Raw genomic sequence first — 25692 nt, forward strand, 5'->3', positions numbered from 1 at the left:
CTCAGCGTTTGGAACAAACTGTTCCGAATACTGGAGCCTGCGACGGGAGCTTATGACGTAATAGCCGCGCCCCCTCAATGCAAGTCTATGGGAGGGGACGTGACAATCGTCTTTTAACTTGAAACCGTATGCAGGAAGCGTGGTGCGCATGCAGCCTAACATACATAGGGAACCAAATGTTTTATGACTTACAGTAGGAAGATCAGCTCTGGAGCACAAGCTTCTGCCACCATGCAGACAAATAGAACAAGATCCAGAGTCTAATATAAGCTTAATAGATACTGGTGTAAGTCTGTGAACTGTAGACACCTTGGGAGGAAGTAACCCATCACCGCACACGTGGTATGAAAAAGGCAAAACTACAATAAAAAGAAGATATGAATACAGCCCGGATTCATGGTTACTTGTGTTATGTCTTGTGCATTTATTTTATTTTTATTATTTATTTATTTTTATTTTTTTATAAAAAGGAAATATGGGAGACTTTGGTTTTATGTTAAACCTCTATATCCCCTGCATCTGGTCATGGACTTGTCTTTCGGGACCAGCTTGAGCAAGGGTTAAAGTGTTACTCCGCTGCTAGATATCTTATTCTCTATTCAAATGATAGGGGATAAGATGTCTGATCGCGGGGGTCCCGTCACTGGGGCAGTGGTTGTGATGTCACAGCCACGCCCCTGTGAAATCACGTCACGCCCCCTCCATTCATGTCTATGAGAGGGGATGTGACGGCCGATGCGCCCCTCCAATAGACATGAATGAAGAGGGTGTGGCATAACGTCACGAGGGGCATGGCCGTGACGTCTCGATCACAGCCTCCCGCTCAAACCATTCTATACAAAATGTTTAGAACGCTTGGGCACATGCCATTATGGAGTCTGGCTACCTGACCAGGATTTGGCCAAGCTTGACACCTTTCCAAAAGAAAAGATTTAACCCAATCTGCAGACAGCCTGTTATCAGGGTTTTTGCCCCCTCGTAGAGAGCACACACCCCCTTACCTACCTCCATATGCCTCTCACTCTGCCAAGGTAGATTAACCCTGCTCTGTATTGATGAGGGGCGAAAACCCCGAAACCGCCTGTCCGCAGATTGGGTTAAATGTTTTCTTTTGGAGAGATGTTTAGCTTGGCCAAATCCTGGTCAGGTAGCCAGACTCCATAGTGAGTAGATACTCTGATTCTAAGGCAATGTCAACAGGACCAGTCGCATGTTAATGAGCTGCTTTGCATATTCTCTTCCCAGAGTTCTTAGTGGAGGGCTAAAGGAGAACACCATTTGTGGCAGTGCACCTTTGTGCAGGGTCTAATAAATGCCCTGGAACTTAAACTTGGATTCTAGGTACCAAGGAACAACCTATCGTACCATTTGGTGCTTCATGGACTATTTCTTGGGGTTCACGACATGGAGGCCATACAGGAGGCCTGGCGTGTTATGAACTGTTTTAAGGACCCTATATGACAGGCCAAGAATTCCCTCATCTACAACAGGGAGGACATGTCCGTCCAGGACTGCCGCAGGTTGATCCATAGCCTGCTTAGAGCCCATTTAATCTTGGACAGTCTGGACCTCAATAAACGACTAACGCCCCTCTACTTCCTTACCTCCCCATATGTTGGCCGAGCAGTCTGGTTCTGTGATCCGTCCCTCCCTACCCCCATAGATCCCACACCCCTCCCCGACCACAGACTGGAATGTATTGTTGCTCGACATTGTTTCTTTTATAATGAGTGATAGAATGGAATGTTAGTGTAGCATGTGGTATAGTGTATAGCTTAGGAAACCTGTGCTGTATATTATACCATCATGCTTTGTGTGATTGTAATTTATTGTATGACTTGTAATGACGACTGAATGATCAATAAAGCATGCAACGCATCGCGTTGCATGCTTTATTGATCATTCAGTCGTCATTACAAAAATGGGAATAAAACTTGTCCTACTCTTAAAGAGTACCTGTCATCAAACCACATTTTCTAAACTAACTCAGATTATCTTCCCTAATTACTCTTAACACCCCTCCTGCCCTTAAAAAAAAAATTCCGAGCTTTAAAAAGCTGTGTTTCATACCTTTCCCCTTGCTCACCCTGTGTGAGCTCCCGCCTCCCGACAGGAGAAAGTGGGTGTTCCCTAGCAGGCGTGATGTCATTGAAGCCTGGAAAGCTGTGCCTTGCCATGCCATGCACCCATTTCCTGAGTTTGGACTTCTTCCAGGCCAGGAGGAGACCAAACTAACTGTTTGACTTGTGCAGGGAACAGAACAGAGCCACCTAGTGGCCGTTTTTTCAATCACATTAAAAACATATAAAGGTTGAGAATTTTAACAGCAAGTAAATAGCAAAATGTCTTCTAATTACATAAGGAACAATATATTCAAAGTTTTCTTTGGTGACAGGTACTCTTCAACTGATGTCTAAGTTCTCTCAGCGCCTGGTTTGATCTCATCACTCCGGGGAGGATTCCCTTGTTTTGCTAGCTGTTTCGTATCGATGGGAAGGCGGCAGTGAGGTGTGGGATTAAATGCAACACGTTGCCCTTGGTCCCGCGCAATCAACTCTGGTATTTGCATGCTCACACTGAGCGTTCAGCTTCGCACATGCCGTTTTACGCTATGGCGTGCTCTTTATTTCTGTCCTAGACTCCACGCGTCTGGAGAGGCGATGTGCGAGAAGGTCACGGTTCGGCTCCCTACAGAACTGAGCAGGTTTCAGTTTTAGTCCGTCTTGTAGAAGAGACGATTCCTGCTGCCAAAAACGAGACTCGAGTCAGGAAGCTGAGGGAGGGCGGCTGCATTGTTCTGCTCGCTTCATAGATTTACTAACTTCGTGCTGGTTCCCACTTTAAGAAGAGCAGAAGAGCCATCTTCACCCCCGAGACCGTACTCAGAGGGAGAATCCTAAATCCTGGAGGACCAGGTAAAATATGTCATCTTCTATCCAGACAACATCCTTATACATGAATGAATGGGCAAATATAGAAAATTTTACACTACAAGTTCGATGCGTTGTTATATTGATCAGAGACCCATCGACAGCTTGAAGGGGTCGCACATAGCATAAGGCATCCTAAAGAAGTCTTCAGACTCCATACATGGCTGACTCTTTTAAGATACGTACATAGAGGACATCATGGGATGTATGATCAATGACACTGGGATGATTACAGAGCAGGTAGGCGTGCAACGTTCTTAACTGTCACTTTTATTAAAGGGGTACTCTGGTGGAAAACATTTATTTATTTTTTTTAAATCAACTAGTGCCAGAAAGATATACAGATTTGTAAATTACTTTTACTATTAAAAAAAATCTTAATCCTTCCAGTACTTATCAGCTGCTATATGCGCCACAGGGAGTTGTGTGGTTCTTTCCAGTCTTACCACAGTGCTCTCTACTGACATATCTGTCCATGTCAGGAACTGTCCAGAGCAGGAGAGGTTTGCTATGGGGATTTGCTCCTTCTCTGGACAGTTCCTGACATGGACAGAGGTGTCAGCAGAGAGCACTGTGATCAGACAGAAAATAAATAAAAATAGAGCATACAGCAGCTGATAAGTACTGGAAGGATTAACATAAAAAAAAAAAAGTAATTTACAAATCTGTTTAACTTTCTGGCACCAGTTGAATAAAAAAATAAAATGTTTTCCACTGGAGTACTCCTTTAAAATTTGTAACACAGTCATGTCAAAACTTTTGATCGGTCGAGGTCTGGGTGTTCAAGATCCTAATGTTCGCTTCAAAGAGGCAGGAAAAGTTCCACCAAACTATGTAATCCGTGACTATGCAATGTGATCCCCAGCGAGACAGGGAGAGAAGTGCTTAGCCTCGTGCTTCTTCCGCCTCTTTTTAGCAATCAGTGGTGGTCTCACCACCCAGACCCCGACAGATCAAAATTTTTGACATGACTGTGTGACACATCATTTTTTTTTTCTTTTTGAGATGACCGTAACATTTTATGGTGGACTTTGCATGTCTTTTTGGATTTGCGCACCGTATAGTCTGGAGCAGTCAGGGCATATGGCCACATGTATCTGGCAGCAGTGAAGTGAGTTGCTTCTTCTTTGTGTGTTACACCAGTGGTTTTCAAACTGCGGCCCTGCAGCTGTTGCCAAACTTCAACTCCCAGCATGCCCGGACAGCCGTTGGCTGTCCGGGCATGCTGGAAGTTGAAGTTTTGCAACAGCTGGAAGGCTACAGTTTGAGACCACTGTGTTACATGGTCCATTCACGACTTTACCTTAGAATAGTACAATAATATATGATCTGTGGGGGTCCCAGAAATGGATCAGTAGTAGAGTAGTGATGAGCGGCAGGGGCTATATTTGATTTTGCGATATTTCGCGAATGTATCGATGAATATTCGTCCTATGTTTGTGAAATTTGCATATTCGCTATGTTCATTTTCTTTTTTTTTTCTATGTGAAAATTCGTAATGAAATTTGCATAGTGCGCATGCGCAATTATATCGTTCACCTAAAAAGAAGGGAGGGATCAGTGTCCAGTCTGGAAGTGCCGATAACCGCATAAATATCTGCCTAAATTTGCATTTAAAAAATGAATATTGATCATTATGAATATATATCACTATATTCTAAATATTCGCGGTAAAAATTTGCATTTCGAATATTCGCGCTATACACTAGAAAAGAACAGCACTAAGATAGATTGGACTGTAGTCCCAGACATAGACAAAGATATAGTTGTGTCAGGGGTCATGGTTCTCCACGATAGTGGGACCACCACCGATCACACATATATAGACTGTCTTTACGTTGGACCATCATTGCAAGCCCTGTATATCATCCTGTACAGTCTATGGGCCACAAAAACATGGGGGCACTCAAAATAGGGTATCAAGCATTTCTAAAGGAGAATTCCAGGATGAAACAACTATCCTAAGTTGTTACAGCCCACATAAGTTGTTACATCCCGGAGGTCTCCTTTACCTAATAAAAGCAAAGGCAATGTCAATCCAATAGGCTGTGTATCTTCAAACCCCAGAAGCCTGATGGTGGACAACAGTGGTCTCCACATTGTGGAACCCAAGGTCGGCTCTGCTAATGGGCAAAATAGGCAGCCGCCTAGAGCACCCTGTCGATGGGGGGCGCCACTTTGCCTGTCGCAAAAAAAAGTTAGGCAACCAGCTCCAGCCCACGACTGTTCGCCATGCTGCGAGTTAGTTAGGTAGTTTTGTGACAGCTTGAGGCCGGGCTGGTGCAAGGATTTTTGTCACCCTAGGCAAAAGCTAATTTTGCCGTCCCCTTGACTCCACCCATTGGCCCACCCTTTGACACACCCCATCTTACTACTGGGGTGACACATTGTAACAAACCTCTTCCTGAAGCTGCTGGCTGAGCGAGCGGTTTGGATGCTGGTTGTCTAACTTTCTTGTGGCAGGCAGAGTGGCGCCCCCTATTAAAAGGGCACTCTAGGTGGCTGTCTATTTTTCCTATAGGCAGAGCCAGCCCTGTCCACAGTTTGGAGACCACTGGTGTACAATGTATCTTTAAGCCATAGATGCCTACAGAAAGAGTATTTTGGGCATGATATCAAAAGGAGATTAATAGTAAAGTAGCACAGAGAAGACCATCATGGTGGACTGTACCTCGGGAAACTCATCAGGATGCATTATATATCAGCGAGCCATGGAAGCTCAGGAAGGTCTTCATGATCTCATGTATGTCTATGGGTTATGGCAGTATATGGAAACTCACTTTAGGGTAGCATGTCTCTTTAACCTATAAACACACGGAAAATCATCATGAAGCACAAAGTATCTTAAAAGGGGTGTTTTATATTCTAAATTAGCCTTCTTGGCCCCACTTGGCCAGTTTACGGCCTCCAGAAGTGGTTGGAAAAGCCTAAAACAGCAAAAAGAGGAAATGTATGCAATTTGCATAACTCCCACTGACTTTAATGGAGTTTTCTTGACATGCTCTGTGACCTGTGCAGAGGTCATTCATTTTGAGTGGTGCTAAGCTTTTAAAGAAGTGATTGTATAGATCCCATCTGATATATCTACCCGTGTAACCTTTAACTCTACTCCTCTCTGTGATGTCAAGAAGGAGACTGCTGTATATTCAGAACGCCGGCTTTGGGCTGCCGTGATCATGACGTCATGCCACGGCCCCTCCATTCATGTCTATGGGAGTGGGCGTGACTGTTGTCACGCCCCCTCCCGTAGACATGAATGGAGAGGGCATGGCATGACGTCACAACCCCGACGACCTAAACCCAGCATTCTGAACAAAAAGTTCAGAACGTCGGGGGTCTACACAGAGATCACGGGGGGACAAGCGCTCGGACCCCCGCGATCAGACATTTTATCCCCTGTCCTTTGAATAGAGGATAAGATGTCTAGCAACAGAATACCCATTTAAGTGAGAAACTCCACAGATCTTGTGGTGCAAAATGATAGTGCCCTCTTAGTTTAGGCGGTCTTCTAGACCTTTGGGGCCCATTGTTGTGTCAGAGCACGGACCCACTGGAGAATCCTCTGGTGCTCTAGTTTGCTGGTTTGACCCCATTGCTTCCATTGTTACAGACCTGGTTTGTTAGGGCAATAAGTTCAATTTGTGAAACGGCTTGCAGAGGAGAAGCGGATCTGCTAGACCTATGTGGATGATGGTGTGGGCGGTACCAGGGAGCAGAGACTAAGGTGCCACTGGTTTTCACCAGAGCCCGCTGCAAAGTGGGATGGACTTTCAGGCGGAAACCAGGTCGCTACCCCTGATACGACTCGTCCACACAGGCTGCCGAGGTGCAATGCGGTGCAGGAAGGATGGAACAACTCATAATCAGAATCGGCAGGAGGTCAGGGCTGGCGGCACTGTAGCAAGGTCAGGTCACGTAGCAAGAGGTCAGAAGGCAGGCGGCACAGGAGGAAGGTCAGAATACGTAGCAAAGGTCAGATACACGGCAAGGCAAGACACAAATGAACACTTTCTCTAAGGCACAAAGATCCGGCAAGGCAATAGAGGAAGTGGTGACACTTATAATTTCACTAATTAGCAAGAACCAATTAAGGGCATATTGGCCCTATAAATTTCTGAGAGCCGGTGTGTGCGCACGCCAGCAGACAGAGGGAGCAAGAGCGTGGCAAGTTAAGTTACGGGCCGGCGGACGCCTGCGACCGCATCACGACATGCGGAGAGTGTTGCCGTTGGCACTGGGGGACAGAAAAGGGTTACGCTCGCGGACAGCATGTCTGCCCACAGCATAACCCCTAACAATTTGACCCCAAACTGGATAGAGGATAAAGAAACCAGTGGGCCAATCCCAGGGCCGGACTGTCCTACTGGGATACCGGGAAAATTCCTGGTGGGCTGGTCACCCTGACTGCCGAACGTCGGGCCGCACCAAGTGAAAGAAGACTTCTTGGCCCGGCCCCTGACAGTGGTTGTCGTACGGCTGGCCGCAAGGCTGGCAGTGCATGAAGCAATAAGGCTTCCTGGGCTGACTGAAGCAGGCTGGCCAGATGACAGCAGAGGTGGCTTTAGCATAAGGCCATATAGGCCACCGCCTAAGTCCTCGCGTTAGTGAGGGGCCTCGCTCAGGGCCCCGATTAGCGCAAGTTACTCCTCACTCTCCGGCTGACCGCCGGGATTGAAGTTTAATACAGCAGTTCCGGTTCCGTCCTGCCTGCAGGCGGCGAGCCCCAGCGCTGCGCCCGACCAGCCCCTGCGGATCCTCTGCAACTTTAAGAGAAAGGGCTGCTGGGGCTGGTCGCCTGTCATAGAAACTCCTACTGATTGGTTCCCTGACCTCCTGCCCCGCCCCCCAGCTGCTCACTGCGGACAAACAACAGATGGACACTGTGGCTCTGCCTCCCCACCTGTAAGAGGAGCTCCAGGATCCCCCTGTAATGGTGTCGGCATCATTGTAAAAAGCAGCAGGTCAGTAGGAGATCAGCCCGTCCTGAAGTCCCAGTGACTGTGGCCGGGCCTAGCAGCATGGATGATGTAATGTCAGTCTGTGCCCTACGACCTGTCTGGCCTATACTATATACAAAGTAGTATATGCAGTATGGGGCAGCCGGAGGGCACAGCACAGACATTGGTATAGAGTGATATACTGCTGAGGTACCTGCTATATATATATATATATATATATATATATATATATTACAGCCAGGGCAGTGGGTACAGCACAGACATTGGTATAGAGTGATATACTGCTGAGGTACCTGCTCTATATATATATATATATATATATATATATATATATATAGCAGCCAGGGCAGTGGGTACAGCACAGACATTGGTATAGAGTGATATACTGCTGAGGTACCTGCTATATATATATATATATATATATATATATATATATGTTACAGCCAGGGCAGTGGGTACAGCACAGACATTGGTATAGAGTGATATACTGCTGAGGTACCTGCTATATATATATATATATATATATATATATATATATATATATTACAGCCAGGGCAGTGGGTACAGCACAGACATTGGTATAGAGTGATATACTGCTGAGGTACCTGCTATATATATATATATATATATATATATATATATATATATATATATATATATATATATATATGTATAGCAGCCAGGGCAGAGGGTACAGCACAGCTGATGTATATACAGTATTATGTCACTGTATACCAATGTCTGTGCTGTGTCCTCTGAACTGGATTGCCCATACTACACAATGTGGGTATACTGGGAGTTATAGTTTTGCCATAGCTAGAGGCACCCTGATTAAAGGATAAGTTTCATGCTCAAAAACATTTCCCCTATCCGAAGTTTTAGATCGCGGGGGTCCGACCACTTGTGCCCCCTGCGATCTCCTGTTTGGAGCCCCCATGCACTAGCACAAGAGCGCGGCTCTCCCATACAACTAAGGGGAAAGATTTTGAGCATGAGAATTTTCCTTTAAGAGACAATGAGATAGTGCCTATTTACATCCATCTTATTGTTTCTCAACCAGGGTGCCTCCAGCTGTTGCAAAACTACAAATCTATTTATCTATCTCATATCTATCTCATATCTATCTATCTATCTCCTATCTATCTATCTATCTCATATCTATCTATCTCATATCTATCTATCTCATATCTATCTATCTATCTATCTCATATCTATCTATCTATCTCATATATATCTATCTCATATCTATCTATCTATCTATCTATCTCATATCTATCTATCTATCTCATATCTATCTCATATCTATCTATCTATCTCCTATCTATCTATCTATCTCATATCTATCTATCTCATATCTATCTATCTCATATCTATCTATCTATCTCATATCTATCTCATAGCTATCATCTCTCTCTCACTCATATCTATATCTATCTCATATCTATCTATCTCATATCTATCTCCTATTTATCTATCTATCTATCTATCTATCTATCTCATATCTCTATCTATCTATTTATCTATCTCATATCTATCTATCTATCTATCTCATATCTATATCTCATATCTATCTAACTCATATCTATCTCATATCTATATCTCATATCTATCTATATCTCATATCTATCTATCTATCTCATATCTATATCTCATATCTATCTATATCTCATATCTATCTATCTATCTCATATCTATCTATCTATCTATCTATCTCATATCTATCTATATCTATCTCATATCTATCTATCTATCTATCTCATATCTATATCTCATATCTATCTATCTATCTATCTATCTCATATCTATCTATATCTATCTCATATCTATCTATCTATCTATCTATCTCATATCTATATCTCATATCTATCTATCTCATATCTATATCTCATTTCTATCTATCTCATCTATCTATCTCATATCTATCTCATATCTATCTCATATCTATCTATCTCATATCCATCTATCTCATATCTATCTCATATCTATCTATCTCATATCTATTTATCTCACATCTATCTATCTACCTCATATCTATCTATCTCACATCTATATATCTATCTATCTATCTCATTTCTATCTATCTCATATCTATCTATCTATCTATCTCATATCTATCTATCTATCTATCTATCTCATATCTATCTATCTCATATCTATCTATCTATCTATCTATCTATCTTGCTTCCAGCCCCTAACCCTGGGTCTTCCACCTAACCCCCCCCCCCGCCCCCCCCACCCCCCACTCCCCTCCTGTGCCCATATTCACTTAGATGCCAAGATGGGCTGCAGGTCCTTTAATATCAGTGCAGGGGTAGCAACTACAGGGTTGCCTACTATATACTGGGGACAGTATCTACCGGGGAAACTTCCTACTGATGGTACTACCAACTAGGTGCATTACCTACCTGAGGAGCACTATCAACTGGAGATGTTACCTAATGGGGCCATTACCTACCTGATGAAACTACCTACTGGCGGCATAACCTATCTGGGGGCACTACCCACTGGGGGCATTACCTACTACATGCTTACTGGGGGCAATAAATACGACCTACCTGGAGGCATTACCTACTACCTACTGGGGGCATTAACTACTACCTACCTGGAGGCATCACCTACTAGGGACATTATCGACCTACTGGGGTGTTCTATCTTATAGGGGGATTCCCTACCTACCCACTGTGGGCTTTACCTCTGTGATGGGGGAAACAATGTAAAGGGACCTGTCTACCCCCTTGAGTGACCAACTGCCTAAAGGGGGGGCTACCTACTCTTCCCCCAACCCACTTTTCTACCCACTATACTGAGCGCTATAAGTGCTGGAAAAGTGCAGAGTCTTAAATGTTTGTTTGGCAGGTTCTGTGGAGTTGTGGCTGGAAGAAATAGTCATGACGGTCTGGGCCGGATGGATAAGAAAAGGAAATTGACTGACACCGATCAGAGAAGACGTCACCTGATGTAACTGTATGTAATCTCTTATATGGTCTGCAGAGCCTGTGTAGAGCTGAGGCCACTAACTTCTGTGTGAAGTGGTTTATTCAGTATTTGTATGGTAATATTATCCTGTTACTATGTGGGGGTAATGTGTATTTATAGTGGGGTACAATTATTTGAACCTTGTATAGAGCTGTTGTTGGTTATACTGGTCTGTGGTCTATGGTCTATTTATCAACTGCTGGTTTGGTGTATGTTGAGTAACTTATACAAAGTAAGAGATTATTATTAGTATTATTATTATTATTATTATTATTATTATTATTATTATTATTATTGTCTTCTATTCTTTAAAGTAAACGTTTTTGGATTATTCTTAGTTCTGCCCCAGTTGCATGGGATAATGGTCTACTGTAGTGTTTCCCAACCAAGGGGGGCCTCCAGCTGTTGCAAAACTACATTTCCCAGCATGCCCGGGCAGCCAAAAGCTGTCTGGACATGCTGAGACTTGTAGTTGCAGCTGGGGGTACCCTGCTTGGGAAACACTGGTCTATGTAGAGGACAGGAGCTTCTTCAGGGTCCTGTACAGTACACAGTGTCCTAAAAAAAAGTAACATGGAGCCACCCCCACCTGGTGTCCAAAGGAGCAGCTAACCCTGGTACAGGTAAAGAGTAAAGAACATGTAATACATCCCTGTACTGTAGTGGGTGCTACCAGACACCAGTCAGTGCATACACTTCAGTAATACAGGTAAAGAGTACAAAACATGTAATACCTCCCTGTACTGTAGGGGGCGCTACCAGACACCAGTCAGTGCATGCACTTCAGTAATACAGGTAAAGAGTACAGAACATGTAATACCTCCCTGTACTGTAGGGGGCGCTACCAGACACCAGTCAGTGCATGCACTTCAGTAATACAGGTAAAGAGTACAGAACATGCAATACCTCCCTGTACTGTAGGGGGCGCTACCAGACACCAGTCAGTGCATACACTTCAGTAATACAGGTAAAGTGTACAGAACATGTAATACCTCCCTGTACTGTAGGGGGCGCTACCAGACACCAGTCAGTGCATGCACTTCAGTAATGCAGGTAAAGTGTACAGAACATGTAATACCTCCCTGTACTGTATGGGGCGCTAACAGACACCAGTCAGTGCATACACTTCAGTAATACAGGTAAAGACTGCAGAAAATGTAATACCTCCCTGTACTGTAGGGGGCGCTACCAAACACCAGTCAATGCATACACTTCAGTAATACAGGTAAAGAGTAGTACAGAACATGTAATACCTCCCTGTACTGTAGGGGGCGCTACCAGACACCAGTCAGTGCATACACTTCAGTAATACAGGTAAAGAGTACAGAACATGTAATACCTCTCTGTACTGTAGGGGGCACTACCAGACACCAGTCAGTGCATACACTTCAGTAATACAGGTAAAGAGTACAGAATATGTAATACCTCCCTGTACTGTAGGGGGCGCTACCAGACTTCTTAATAGACACTTCAGTAATACAGGTGTTTTACTGGTAAATTGCCCATTCTGATTGGTCAGTTCTTCCAGCCATTGACGCGTTTCACAGATCTGGACTGTCCATAGTATTGTATGTTGAGTCTGGTTTCAAGTTACAATGGTCCAGAAAAGACCAAAAAGGACCACTGTATGTTGAAACTATTGTAAGTTGAGGGATCACTGTAATTACGATATGCCATGAGCTTGAAAAATTACGCAATATGGGGCCGGTATGCAACTTTTTCCAGGGCTGGTTTTTATCCCCAGTCCGGCCCTGGCCAATCCTAGGTTATGCCATCAATGAGTGAAATTACCAAGATGAACCTATGGGCTATGTGATACACTGACCCATCCTCCTTGGCATTGGGCCCTTCTCATGTAGTTCCCTAGTATATACATGTAGGTTCAAGGTGCATATTTGTCGAAAATCTTCTCACTTCATTGCCTCTGGGTTGGGTGTTACATGCATGAAGGAGCCTGTTTGCCTATACCAGATGGTGCGTCCTTTACTTACTAATATTTTCCATTTCAACTAAAGTCCTTTCATTTTTGTTTTTACAAAGATATTGGTGTTTTTATACATCTTAAATGACTATTAGCCATGATTTAAAGGAGCACTACATTTTAAGACAGTTATCCCCTGTAGTCACTGTTCAAATATAGATATAAGCTCTGCAGGGTCCAAAACACTTCACTGCACTTTATGATTGTAGCGAGTGATTGGCTGAATGGGCATTTCTTAAAGGGGTATTCCAGGCCAAAACCTTTTTTTATATATCAACTAGCTCCGGTAAGTTAAACAGATTTGTAAATTACTTCTATTAAAAAATCGTAATCCTTCCAATAGTTATTAGCTTCTGAAGTTGAGTTGTTGTTTTCTGTCTAACTGCTCTCTGATGACTCACGTCCCGGGAGCTGTGCAGTTCCTATGGGGATATTTTCCCATCATGCACAGCTCCCGGGACATGACATCATCATTGAGCAGTTAGACAGAAAACTTCAGAAGCTAATAACTATTGGAAGGATTAAGATTTTTTAATAGAAGTAATTTACAAATCTGTTTAACTTTCCGGAGCCAGTTGATATATATAAAAAAGGTTTTGCCTGGAATACCCCTTTAAGAAAGTACTAAGGGATCGACGACAGGTGAAATCATTTGTTGCCGTTCCCTGAGAACATTTTTTTTCCTTTCATCACACTGAACTCATTTGAATATAAAAATAATTGTCTGTTCACTACCATTAATAAGATAAAGGACTTGTGAGCAACATTGTGTATACATTTTTTTCTTTTACTTTTTAGAATCATGGATAATTTGCCACCGCAGAGGACTCTGACTTTTCTGTTCTTAGTATTGTTTTTTAAAGCTGTATTTAGTGAGCAAGGTATGTTAAAATATTTTAATACTATTACACTGCTCATATATACAAAAATACAACTACTATAATACTGTCTCCGAAGTACAAGAGTATAACTACTATAATACTGCCTCCTATATACAAGAATATATCTACTATAATAATACTCCTGTATACAAGAATATAACTACTACAATACTGCTCCTATATACAAGAATATAACTTTTATAATACTGCTCCTATATACAAGAATATAACTACTATAATACTGCTCCTATATACAAGAATATAACTACTATAATACTGCTCCTATATACAAGAATATAACTACTATAATACTGCTCCTATATACAAGAATATAACTACTATAATACTGCTCCTATATACAAGAATATATCTACTATAATAATACTCCTGTATACAAGAATATAACTACTACAATACTGCTCCTATATACAAGAATATAACTTTTATAATACTGCTCCTATATACAAGAATATAACTACTATAATACTGCTCCTATATACAAGAATATAACTACTATAATACTGCTCCTATATACAAGAATATAACTACTATAATACTGCCTCTTATATACAAGAATATAACTACTATAATACTGCTCCCTATATACAAGAATATATCTACTATAATACTGCTCCTATATACAAGAATATATCTACTATAATACTGCCTCCTATATACAAGAATATAACTACTATAATACTGCTCCTATATACAAGAATATAACTACTATAATACTGCTCCTATATACCAGAATATAACTACTATAATACTGCTCCTATATACAAGAATATAACAACTATAATACTGCTCCTGTATACAAGAATATAGCTACTATAATACTGCTCCTATATACAAGAATATAACTACTATAATACTGCTCCTATATACAAGAATATAGCTACTATAATACTGCTCCTATATACAAGAATATAACTACTATAATACTGCTCCTATATACAAGAATATGACTACTATAATACTGCTCCTATATACAAGACTATAACTACTATAATACTGCTCCTATATACAAGAATATAACTACTATAATACTGCTCCTATATACAAGAATATAACTACTATAATACTGCTCCTATATACAAGAATATAACTACTATAATACTGCTCCTATATACAAGAATATAACTACTATAATACTGCCTCCTATATACAAGAATATAACTACTATAATACTGCTCCTATATACAAGAATATAACTACTATAATACTGCTCCTATATACAAGAATATAACTACTATAATACTGCTCCTATATACAAGAATATATCTACTATAATACTGCTCCTATATACAAGAATATAACTACTATAATTCTGCCTCTGTGTACAGGTATATGTGTTGTCTCTTGACTTGTTAATATGGATGACATTGTTATATTGTGACACTGATGTTGTGTGTTTTTGTTTTCTAGATAGCCATGTCCAACTTGCTAGTAGTGTTACAGGCTGGGAAGGTTCCTGCGCCGTTTTACCGTGTGAAATTATTTATAATCATGATATTGACTACTACATGTGGTTTTATAATCCAGTATTCGATAAGACAACAAGCGACTATAAAGGAACAATTGTTTATCATAGCACAAAGATGGAAGAGGTGGACTCTTCCTTTATAGACAGAGTAGAACATATAGGAATGACAGTTAAGAATTGCACCATATTAATAAAGAACCTGCAGAAGAACGACACCGGTCATTATAAACTAAGAAAGATATGGAAAGATAATAAATGGATGTCTAAACAAGAACTGAGCCTCACAGTGTCTGGTAAGTCACAAAAATATTTTACCGTAGATGTTGTTTTGCTCTTTATACACCTGCTCTGACCTGTCGGGTTTTCCGGGACTCAAAACTCAAATTCAGTACAGTTTATGTGGAAATATTAGTAAATATGTTTGGATTTTCCAAAACTGTCGGGGATTTTCCAAAACTTTTTCCAGAAGCCACGCCCATTTTTCCGGTTTTAATTAGAAAAGCCTTAGGAAAATGAAGCCTATTAATTGTATCCTTCAGGTATGTAAGATTACAATGATATCTAACTTCTGTTTTTACTTTTTGCTTTTTTAAACTACCTAGTTTAAAAAAAAATAGCAGAAAATCTGACCCCAATAACCTTTTTCAAAAATAATTAAACTTTTTTTTTTTTTTTATTTATTTGTTTTTGAAATGACGGCTCTTTTGCAACGTATTCTGTAGTGTTTTATCTGTACAATTTTAGGGTAGACTTTTTGACCCCTTTCTATTAGTTGTTTTTTTTTTTTTTTTTTATTCTGATTTTTTAAATAAAGTATGATGTGACCGAAATACGTTTGGATTTTCCAATGCAAATAAAAAGTCCCTATTTATTTACGGCATCATAGATACACAGGAAAGATGTAGCACTAACGCCGACAAGCGGCGTTAGTGCTACATCTTTTCTGTGTATCCTGTGAGCGAGTTCTGTGCACAATCCACTTTCTGAGGAACGGACTGGTGCACGGAACGCGCTGGTTTCCTACCCGTTTGAGCTGTTTCTGGACAGAGCTGGACTCATATTTTATCATTTTTAGGAATTGTGTATTTGTGTGATATTTTTTATTTTTTGGAAGGATATTAAAATTAAAATTAAAAAGGGTATTCCAGGCAAAAACTTTTTTTTATATATCCACTGGCTCCAGAAAGTTAAACAGATTTGTAAATTACTTCTATTAAAAAAATCTTAATCCTTTCAGTACTTATGAGCTTCTGAAGTTAAGGTTGTTCTTTTTTGTCTAAATCCTCTCTGATGACACGTGTCTAGGGAAATGCCCAGTTTAGAAGCAAATCCCCATAGTAAACCTCTTCTTAACTGGGCGTTTCCCGAGACAGGTGTCATCAGAGAGGATTTAGACAGAAAAGAACAACCTTAACTTCAGAAGCTCATAAGTACTGAAAGGATTAAAAAAATTTAATAGAAGTCATTTACAAATCTGTTTAACTTTCTGGAGCCAGTTGATATATATAAAAAAGTTTTCTCCTGGAATACCCCTTTAAGATAATTAAGACATGTCTACATGTATGTAGGTTTAACATATTCCAATTCATAAATTTGGCAGTTTTTAAAGGAAATGTGTCATCAGAAAATCACCTGTTGTATAATTCAAATTTGAGGTTAAACATTTCATTTAAAATACATTTTTAAGAGATGTCTTATTTCTAATTCTCCATTTTACTGTTTAAATTTTTAAATAATACTAAAATATTGCAGTTCCCACTTTGGCCACCAGGACAAAAACTAATCTGAGACTTCCTGTTCTGTACAGATCACTTTCCAGCCGTTTCCTCTTTATCATCATCGACAGGAGTCCAGTGATAGATGACTCAAATATAGATAACAGAGGAGCACACAATTTGGGAGATTTATGAAATCCTGTCCAGAGGAAGAGTAGCTGAGTTGCCCATAGCAACCAATCAGATTGCTTCTTTCATTTTTCAAATGAAAGAAGCGATCTGATTGGTAGCTATGGGCAACTCAGTAACTTTTCCTCTGTACAGGTTTTGATAAATCTCCCCAAATAGATGTTACTTAGATCAGGCAGGGTTTTCTTCTGCTGAAACTCTGGGGTCCATTATTTTTCCAGAACATGGGCCCACCAGAGAACCCTCTATTAGCCTGGTACATAAATCCAACCTTGGATAGAATGATATGTTTACCCTGTCATGGCAGATGTGAGGTCACATACAGTGACCCCCCACCTACGATGGCCCCGACATACGATCATTTCAACATACGATGGCCTCTCAGAGGCCATCACATGTTGGAGGCAGCATCAATATACGATGCTTTTGTATGTCGGGGCCATCGCATAAACGGCTATCCGGCAGCGCAGACTGCTTCAGCTGCCACCGGATAGCCGTTTACGATGCCCCGTGTGGTCCGCTGACGATCACTTACCTGTCCTCGGGGCTCCGGCGCGTCCTCTTCAGGACCCCTGCATCATCGGCGCTCTCCATCGTCGTCATCACGTCGCTGCGCACGACGTCCCGTCATCCAATAGGAGCGGCGTGCGTAGCGACGTGATGGCAGCGACGGAGAGTGAGGATTCCGGGGAAGCAGAGGCCTTGCCGGAGCGTCGGGGACACCCCGGGGATGCGGCGACAGCGATGGAAGACGACATCCCGGGCAGCGGTGACGGTCCGGAGCGGCAGGGACAGGTGAGTACAACTTCCTTTACCAGTGGTCTTCAACCTGCGGACCTCCAGATGATGCAAAACTACAACTCCCAGCATGCCCGGACAGCCGTTGGCTGTCCGGGCATGCTGGGTGTTGTAGTTTTGCAACATCTGGAGGTCCGCAGGTTGTAGACCACTGTCCTATACTTTACATCGCACGGATCCCTCAACATTCGATGGTTTCAACAAACGATGGTCCGTTTGGAACGGATTACCATCGTATGTTGAGGGACCACTGTATATCTAAACTTTCTGAAGAGTGTCAGGGTCAAAATTTAGAAAGTGAGATCTGAATTCTTATTGGCTTCTACGATCCACATTTGCTTCAACCCATTCTGGACACATTAGATCTTTTATCCCTCTTTGTTGCCTCCAATAACATTTTGCCTTCAATTTCTTTCTTCTAGAGACCGCACCGGAATTGAAATTACATGAAGTGCCCAAAATGCAAGAAAATAAAGAGGTCACGTTGACTTGCTCTATAGATTATTTTTGCCCTTCAAACGCAGTTAATTTTACTTGGCTTGCGGATGTAAACAGAAAGGTGACCACAACGGATGTAAGGAATGACATAAGTACGACAAGAACCACCACCTCACTGACATTTGTTCCTTCATGGGAAGATAACAATAAAATGATCAGCTGTGTCCTCGACAGGATGAATAGGGAAAAGGAAAATAAAATCATACAACTTGATGTGAAACGTAAGTGCTTCCCTCCATGTTATTCCATCGATGTATTATAAGGTTCGAAAACATTTGGATCATAAATAAAAACTCGTGAAAAGCAAAAAACTAAAACAAACAAACAAAAAAACTACTATGGTGTTACCCATTGGTCACCAGTTCTGCCTCTAACTCTCGATCTTTTACAATAGAACATTAAAGATTTCCAGTAAATTTTTTTAATTAATTAACTTACATTATTTATTTACTTATTATTTATTTGTATTTATTTATTTGTTTAATTTGATGAATTTTACATCTTTGTATAGTCCGAGAGTATTTATCATAGTTGTCACAGCCCCTTTTACTGGCAATGCAGAGGAACTCTAACCTGCAACAATTCAGAGACAATCATAAGTAAATCTTGGAATATTTGCTTTCCAGATGCCCCCAAAAATGTCACCATAATTCCCCAGAGTCCCATTATAAGGATTAAAGAAGGGAATAATGTAACACTGAAATGTTCTGTGGAGAGTAGTAACCCCCCGGAGGTTGCAATCACATGGTACAAAAATGGGGGAAAAATGCAGGGGACAGATGCACGTGAAAAACTATTCAAGGAATCAGGAAGATACCAATGTGAAGCTAAAAACAGTGCGGGCTCAAACAAATCTAACACTGTGGAGATCTCTGTGCTGCGTAAGTAATCACTTCTTAATGTTCCTTGGGAAGGAAGGATAAAAAGAAAGGAAGGAAGGAAGGAGGAAAGGAAGGAAGGATGGAAGGAGGAAAGGATGGAGGGAAGAAAGGAGAGAAGTAAGGAAGGATAAAAAGAAGGAAGGAAGGGTGGATGAAAGGGAGAAAAGGAGGGAAGGATAAAAAGAAGAGAAGGAAGAAAGAAAGAAAGAAAGAAAGAAAGAAAGAAAGAAAGAAAGAAAGAAAGAAAGAAAGAAGAAAATGAAGGAAGGAAGGAAAGAAGAATGGAAGAAAGAAAGGAAGCGAAGGAAGAAAGGAAGAAACAAGAGACAATAGGGAGGAAGGAAGGGAAGAAAGGAAGAAAGAAAAGAGAGATGGAAGGAAGGAAGAAAGGAGAGACAATAGGGAGGAAGGAAGGGAAGAAGGAAGAAAGGAAGGAAGAAAAAAAGATGGAAGGAAGGAAGAAAGGAGAGAAGTAAGGAAGGATTAAATGAAGGAAGGAATGGTGGATGAAAGGGAGAAAAGGAGGGAAGGATAAAAAGAAAGAAAGTAAGAAAGAAAGGAGAAAATGAAGGAAGGAAGGAAAGAAGAATGGAAGAAAGAAAGGAAGGGAAGGAAGAAACAAGAGACAATAGGTAGGAAGGAAGGGAAGAAAGGAAGAAAGAAAAAGAGATGAAAGGAAGGAAGAAAGGAGAGAAGTAAGGAAGGATAAAATGAAGGAAGGAAGGGTGGATGAAAGGGAGAAAAGGAGGGAAGGATAAAAAGAAGAGAAGGAAGAAAGAAAGAAAGGAGAAAATGAAGGAAGGAAGGAAAGTAGAATGGAAGAAAGAAAGGAAGGGAAGGAAGAAAGGAAGAAACAAGAGACAATAGGTAGGAAGAAAGCGAAGAAGGAAGAAAGGAAGGAAGAAAAGAGATGGAAGGAAGGAAGAAAAGAGAGAAGTAAGGAAGGATAAAATCAAGGAAGGAAGGGTGGATGAAAGGGAGAAATGGAGGGAAGGATGAAAGGCAGAGAAGAAGGAAGAAGGGAAGAAAACAAAAGAAGGCAGGAAGGAAAGAAGGAAGGGTGGATGAAAGGGAGAATGGAAGGAAGAAAGTAGAGGGGGAAAAGAGAGGAGGAAGACAGGAAGAAAGGGTGGACAAAAGAGAGAGAAGGAAGGCAGAAAGGAAGGATGGATGAAAGAGAGAGAAGGAAGGAAGAGAAAAGGAATGCAGGGAGGAGGAAGAAGGAAGCAAGGGAGGGAGGGAGGAAGAATGACAGAAAGTAAGGAGGGAAGGAAGATAAAATGAAGGAAGAAATAAGGAGGAATAAAGAAAAGAAAGAAGAAACTGTGGATAAAAGGTAAAGAAGGAGGGAGGGATAGATGGATGAGAGGGAGAATGGGATGAGTACAATTTTTTTCCTTTTCGACGTTTATGTCGTCATTCACATTGTCATATAAAACATTTCAGATCTTCCCAAATCTGTATCAATTCAGAAACCAGAGGGAAATATACGAGAAGGATCCCTTGTGACTCTGAGTTGTTCCACTGTTGCTAACCCCCCCGTCTCCCGTTACATCTGGTACAAGAATAAAAGGGAATTTTTCAACAGCACGGACAGTCGCTATGCGTTCCGTCACATTACAGAGAACGATTCTGGATCTTATCAATGTGAAGCTGTTAATAGTCAAGGTAAAGGCATATCTGCTCCCGAACAACTGGATGTGAAATGTAAGTATATAACCAAGGACTATCCTCTTTATTACACAGCACAGAGATTTTCCAGCGTTTATACAACAAGATTTTAGTTGAATTTTAACCTTGTGTTCACACAATCCCAATATCCTGCAGTTTATTTATTTTCATTTTTATTTTAATGCTTTATTTAATAATTTTTTGCAAAAGAATCAATCAGGGACTCCCGTGATCTCCTTGCTGCATGCACCATTCGTTTAGAGCATCGGGTGCAGTGCAGAGGATCGTGACATCACGTCACGTCACGCTCGTGATATCACGGCCACACCCCCTAAATGCAAGTCTATGGGAGGGAGAGTGACAGCCATCACGCCCCCTCCAATAGACTTGCATTGAGGGTGTGTGGCCTAGACGTCACGAGTGGGACGTGACTGTGATGTCACGAGCCTCCGCCCGGCATTGCCAGTGCACGGAGTAAGTCTTAACTGTGGGGCCTGCCAAAAGCCCAAAGCTTTTGGCGGTTCTAGGGATACCATATCCGATATAGAAAACCAAACTCCATCAACAATGAAATCACAGACTCGGAACCTACCCGCATTTGTCCAGTGCTTAAAACCATGGGTTGTCCATATTGGGTTTAAAGCCTGGATTCCCCAAAATGGGATACATTGGAGACAGGTATAGGCCTAGATTACCACCAGCAACACACTTGTCACAAAATATAAGCATAGGGGAGATAAGAGGATGCTGGCGGAGAGGGCGTTGGGTTAAAGGTATTGATGGGATGGCCAACAAAGACAGAGGAGGCATGCATGCGAAAGAAGAGGACAATGAAAACACTAGTGAGGAGGGCAAGGAGATGTTCATTGCATCCAATTTTTATTTATTTTTTACTGATTTTTTAGTCACTTAGGGTTGTGTACCTATTAATTTCGACAAGTAAGTTATGCAGAGAAAGCACAGGCTAAGTTATACCAGGAGATGGCCTACATATGCTGTGTTCCATCAAGCCTGCAGTCACCCCCAAGATGTCTCTATTCCTAGGCTCCTGGCCCATGAATGGTTCCAAGACGAGAATTAAATCAATGGTCAATACCATTTGTTATCAAAGAGAAAGATGACAACACCCCATGAAAAGACACAACAGCCAATGAAGTGGAGTACAAAGCCCCTAAAAACAGACACATACAGTGGCCCAGACCAATCAAATTAAGAGTTTCACTCAAGAGCCATCAATTTATTTGGTCAAAGGCCTTTTCTGTGTTGGTGGACAGGGCATTTCTCAGGAATGGCTTTGGTAGACACTCAGTGGATTAAGTCAACCCTCATTGTCGTGTTGTCCTTTGTCTCCTGGGAGGCCATGAAGCCAACCTGATTGAGATGGCAACGAGGCAAGACACAAGATGACTGGCCAAATTTAAAAAAATAATTTCAGGTCAACGTTGAGCAATGAAATTGGCCAATAACTCAGCTATGGTATACTTCCTGGAAGCTATGGTCATACAATCATGAGATCTGGTCCCCTCAAAAGCATGTCTCCTGTATAAAAGTGAATAAAAACCTTTTTACTGGACAACAGAGCTAATAAAAAAAATGTGGCGGTGGTGGGGGGTTATAGAGAGTTTTTAAGAGATGAGCTAAGACTTAAAGGGGTATTCCGGGCAAAAACACGTCCTCAGTCCCGGAAACCCAGATGTTTCCGAAACTGGAGATTCAGCACCAGCATAGAATGTGGGTGCTGCAGGGAGATGGCGGAGGTTCTCAGCAGCAAGCCCCCACGATCAGACATCTTATCCCCTATCCTTTGGATAGGGGATAAAATGTTTTTGTCTGGAATACCCCTTTAAGAGGTGTGCTGACACACTCAGTGTCGGATCCAAGAAAGATAGTGTAGAAGAAAAGATGACAGAATTTATCAAGCCTTTTTTGAAACATATTTTTAGAAAATAAATTCCTCAATTCATAGGATCCAGCAGTAAAGCCATTGGTAATTTGATGATGTTAACCTTTGATAATAATATAGTAGGTAACAATTAATATGACAAAATATTATTTGATATTTCAAAACGTAATCACTTTTTTTTTACTATTTTAATCCAGAATTAGAAAAACTGCTGATTTTATTCAAGAACTGCACCACGTTTATCGCCAGGTTTGATGCGGTTCTGCAGCTCAGTTCTTTTTGAGTGAACGGAGCCAAGTTGTAATACCGCACACAACCTAAGGACAGGGGTGGTGCTGTTTTGGGAAGAAATTAGCTCTGTTTTTCAATTGCTGTATAACCTCTTTAAGATTTAAAAATGTTTTGTTTTTGTTTTTTTTACAATTTTTTATTTATTTTTATTATTTTTTGGAAATATTAACTTTATGACTAACTTAAAAATTATTTTCTTGCAGATGCTCCAAAGAATGTGAAAGTTGTTGTAAAACCGGACGGGAAACAATTCCTTGAGGGAAAGTCGGTCTCTTTTGAATGTGTTGTGAAAAGTAGCAATCCAAATGTGACAAAGATTAAATGGAAAAAAAATGACAAATCTGTGACCGTATCAATTGGAAACAAGTCCATCGAGGCGGCAGATGCTGGAACATACACTTGTGAAGCTACAAATGAAATAGGGACTTCTTCTTCAGATGCAGTTACAGTGGAGGTTCATTGTGAGAATACATATTATTATTATTATTATTATTATTACTATAACAATTATATTATTACTATTATCATTATTACTATTATTATTATTATTATTATTACTATAATAATTATATCATTACTATTATCATTATTACTATTATTATTACTAGTATTATTATTACTATATCTATTATTATATTATTACTATCATCATCATTATTATTAGAATTGTTATTGTTATAATTATTAATCCTCTGGTTCTTGTTTCCGATGGTGACCCATACATTTTGGCATATTTTTTATCAGGCTCCTTTTTCTGGGAAAATATTATTTATTATATGATTTAAACACCAAACTAAAGCATTTCACATACTTCTAAGAAAACCTTCCCTTCCCTATCACTTTTTTCCGTGGCTGAGTTTTCTCTATAATCTATGGGAGCTGATTCTCTATAAGCAGGCCAACCCCTGATCTAACCAAACACCCCTTTTTGAGCGCATTTTTCAAGGTGACGCCCTTGAAAGAACACACATAAGACTAACATGCATTGAACTTGCATCTGCCCTGGATCATCGCACTGGGGCAAGAAGAGGAGAACATTTGTAAGGGATATCAGGGGAGAAATGTTACTAGTATCATCAGAGGCTGTCAGAGAGAGATGAGGAAGGTGCACCCTATGTCATGCTACAATGGGGAGAGGATACCTACGTGTTCATTTTAACACAGGCAGGCATCTGCCAACAACCAGGGATACTTTATGCAGCTTGAATACATTCCTAGGTGACCCTAGCAGTATCATACAGGGCCGAGAAACAATTGTAAAAATTGGCAAGCGCGCTGAGCTTTAGAAAAGTTTGCTTAACTCTAGTTAAGAGCCATTCTGGGGACCAGGAATGAGAGGTGGAGCCATGCTGGAGACCAGGGATGAAAAGTAGAGCCATGCTGGAGACCAGGAATGAGAGGTGGAGCCATGCTGGAGACCAGGGATGAAAAGTAGAGCCATGCTGGAAACCAGGAATGAGAGGTGGAGCCATGCTGGAGACCAGGAATGAGAGGTGGAGCCATGCTGGGGACCAGGAATGAGAGGTGGAGCCATGCTGGAGACCAGGAATGAGAGGTGGATCCATGCTGGAGACCAGGAATGAAAAGTAGAGCCATACTGGAAACCAGGAATGAGAGGTGGAGCCATGCTGGAGACCAAGAATGAGAGGTGGAGCCATGCTGGAGACCAGGAATAAAGGGTGGAGCCATACTGGAGACCAGGAATGAGAGGTGGAGCCATGCTGGAGACCAAGAATAAGAGGTAGAGCCATGCTGGAGATCAGGAATAAAGGGTGGAGCCATATTGGAGACCAGGAATGAAAGGTGGAGCCACGCTGGGGACCAGGAATGAAAGGTGGAGCCATACTGGAGACCAGGAATGAAAAGTAGAGCAATACTGGAGACCAGGAATGAGAGGTGGTACCATGCTGGAGACCAAGAATGAGAGGTGGAGCCATGCTGGGGACCAGGAATGAGAGGTGGTGCCATGCTGGAGACCAGGAATGAGAGGTGGAGCCATGCTGGAGACCAGGAATAAAGGGTGGAGCCATGCTGGAGACCAAGAATGAGAGGTGGAGCCATGCTGGAGACCAGGAATAAAGGGTGAAGCCATACTGGAGACCAGGAATGAGAGGTGGAGCCATGCTGGAGACCAAGAATGAGAGGTGGAGCCATGCTGGAGATCAGGAATAAAGGGTGGAGCCATATTGGAGACCAGGAATGAAAGGTGGAGCCATGCTGGGGACCAGGAATGAAAGGTGGAGCCATACTGGAGACCAGGAATGAAAAGTAGAGCCATACTGGAGACCAGGAATGAGAGGTGGTACCATGCTGGAGACCAAGAATAAGAGGTGGAGCCATGCTGGGGACCAGGAATGAGAGGTGGTACCATGCTGGAGACCAGGAATGAGAGGTGGAGCCATGCTGGAGACCAGGAATAAAGGGTGGAGCCATGCTGGAGACCAAGAATGAGAGGTGGAGCCATGCTGGAGACCAGGAATGAGAGGTGGAGCCATGCTGGAGATCAGGAATGAGAGTTGGAGCCATGCTGGAGA

At 41.6% G+C, this 25692-nt stretch overlaps 1 protein-coding gene across 4 annotated transcripts in view; it reads left to right on the top strand.

Moving 5' to 3' along the window:
* Positions 1-2325: 2325 nt before the first annotated feature.
* LOC130294071 (B-cell receptor CD22-like) overlaps positions 2326-25692 on the top strand; it is a 34448-nt gene continuing 11081 nt past the window's right edge. For 2 of the 4 annotated variants that reach the window (XM_056543472.1, XM_056543473.1), the window contains exons 1-7: positions 2326-2915; positions 13644-13726; positions 15155-15505; positions 18337-18633; positions 19039-19293; positions 20740-21000; positions 23362-23619. In XM_056543472.1, the coding sequence (XP_056399447.1) occupies positions 13648-13726; positions 15155-15505; positions 18337-18633; positions 19039-19293; positions 20740-21000; positions 23362-23619 (1501 nt within the window). In that variant the 5' untranslated portion in view covers positions 2326-2915; positions 13644-13647. Of the gene's footprint in view, positions 2916-13643; positions 13727-15154; positions 15506-17780; positions 17912-18336; positions 18634-19038; positions 19294-20739; positions 21001-23361; positions 23620-25692 lie in introns of those variants that run through there. The other 2 variants (XM_056543475.1, XM_056543474.1) reach the window with 2 other exon arrangements.

The sequence above is a fragment of the Hyla sarda genome, chromosome 10 (genome assembly GCF_029499605.1).
Source record: "Hyla sarda isolate aHylSar1 chromosome 10, aHylSar1.hap1, whole genome shotgun sequence".
In the NCBI taxonomy this organism is placed as follows: domain Eukaryota; kingdom Metazoa; phylum Chordata; class Amphibia; order Anura; family Hylidae; genus Hyla; species Hyla sarda.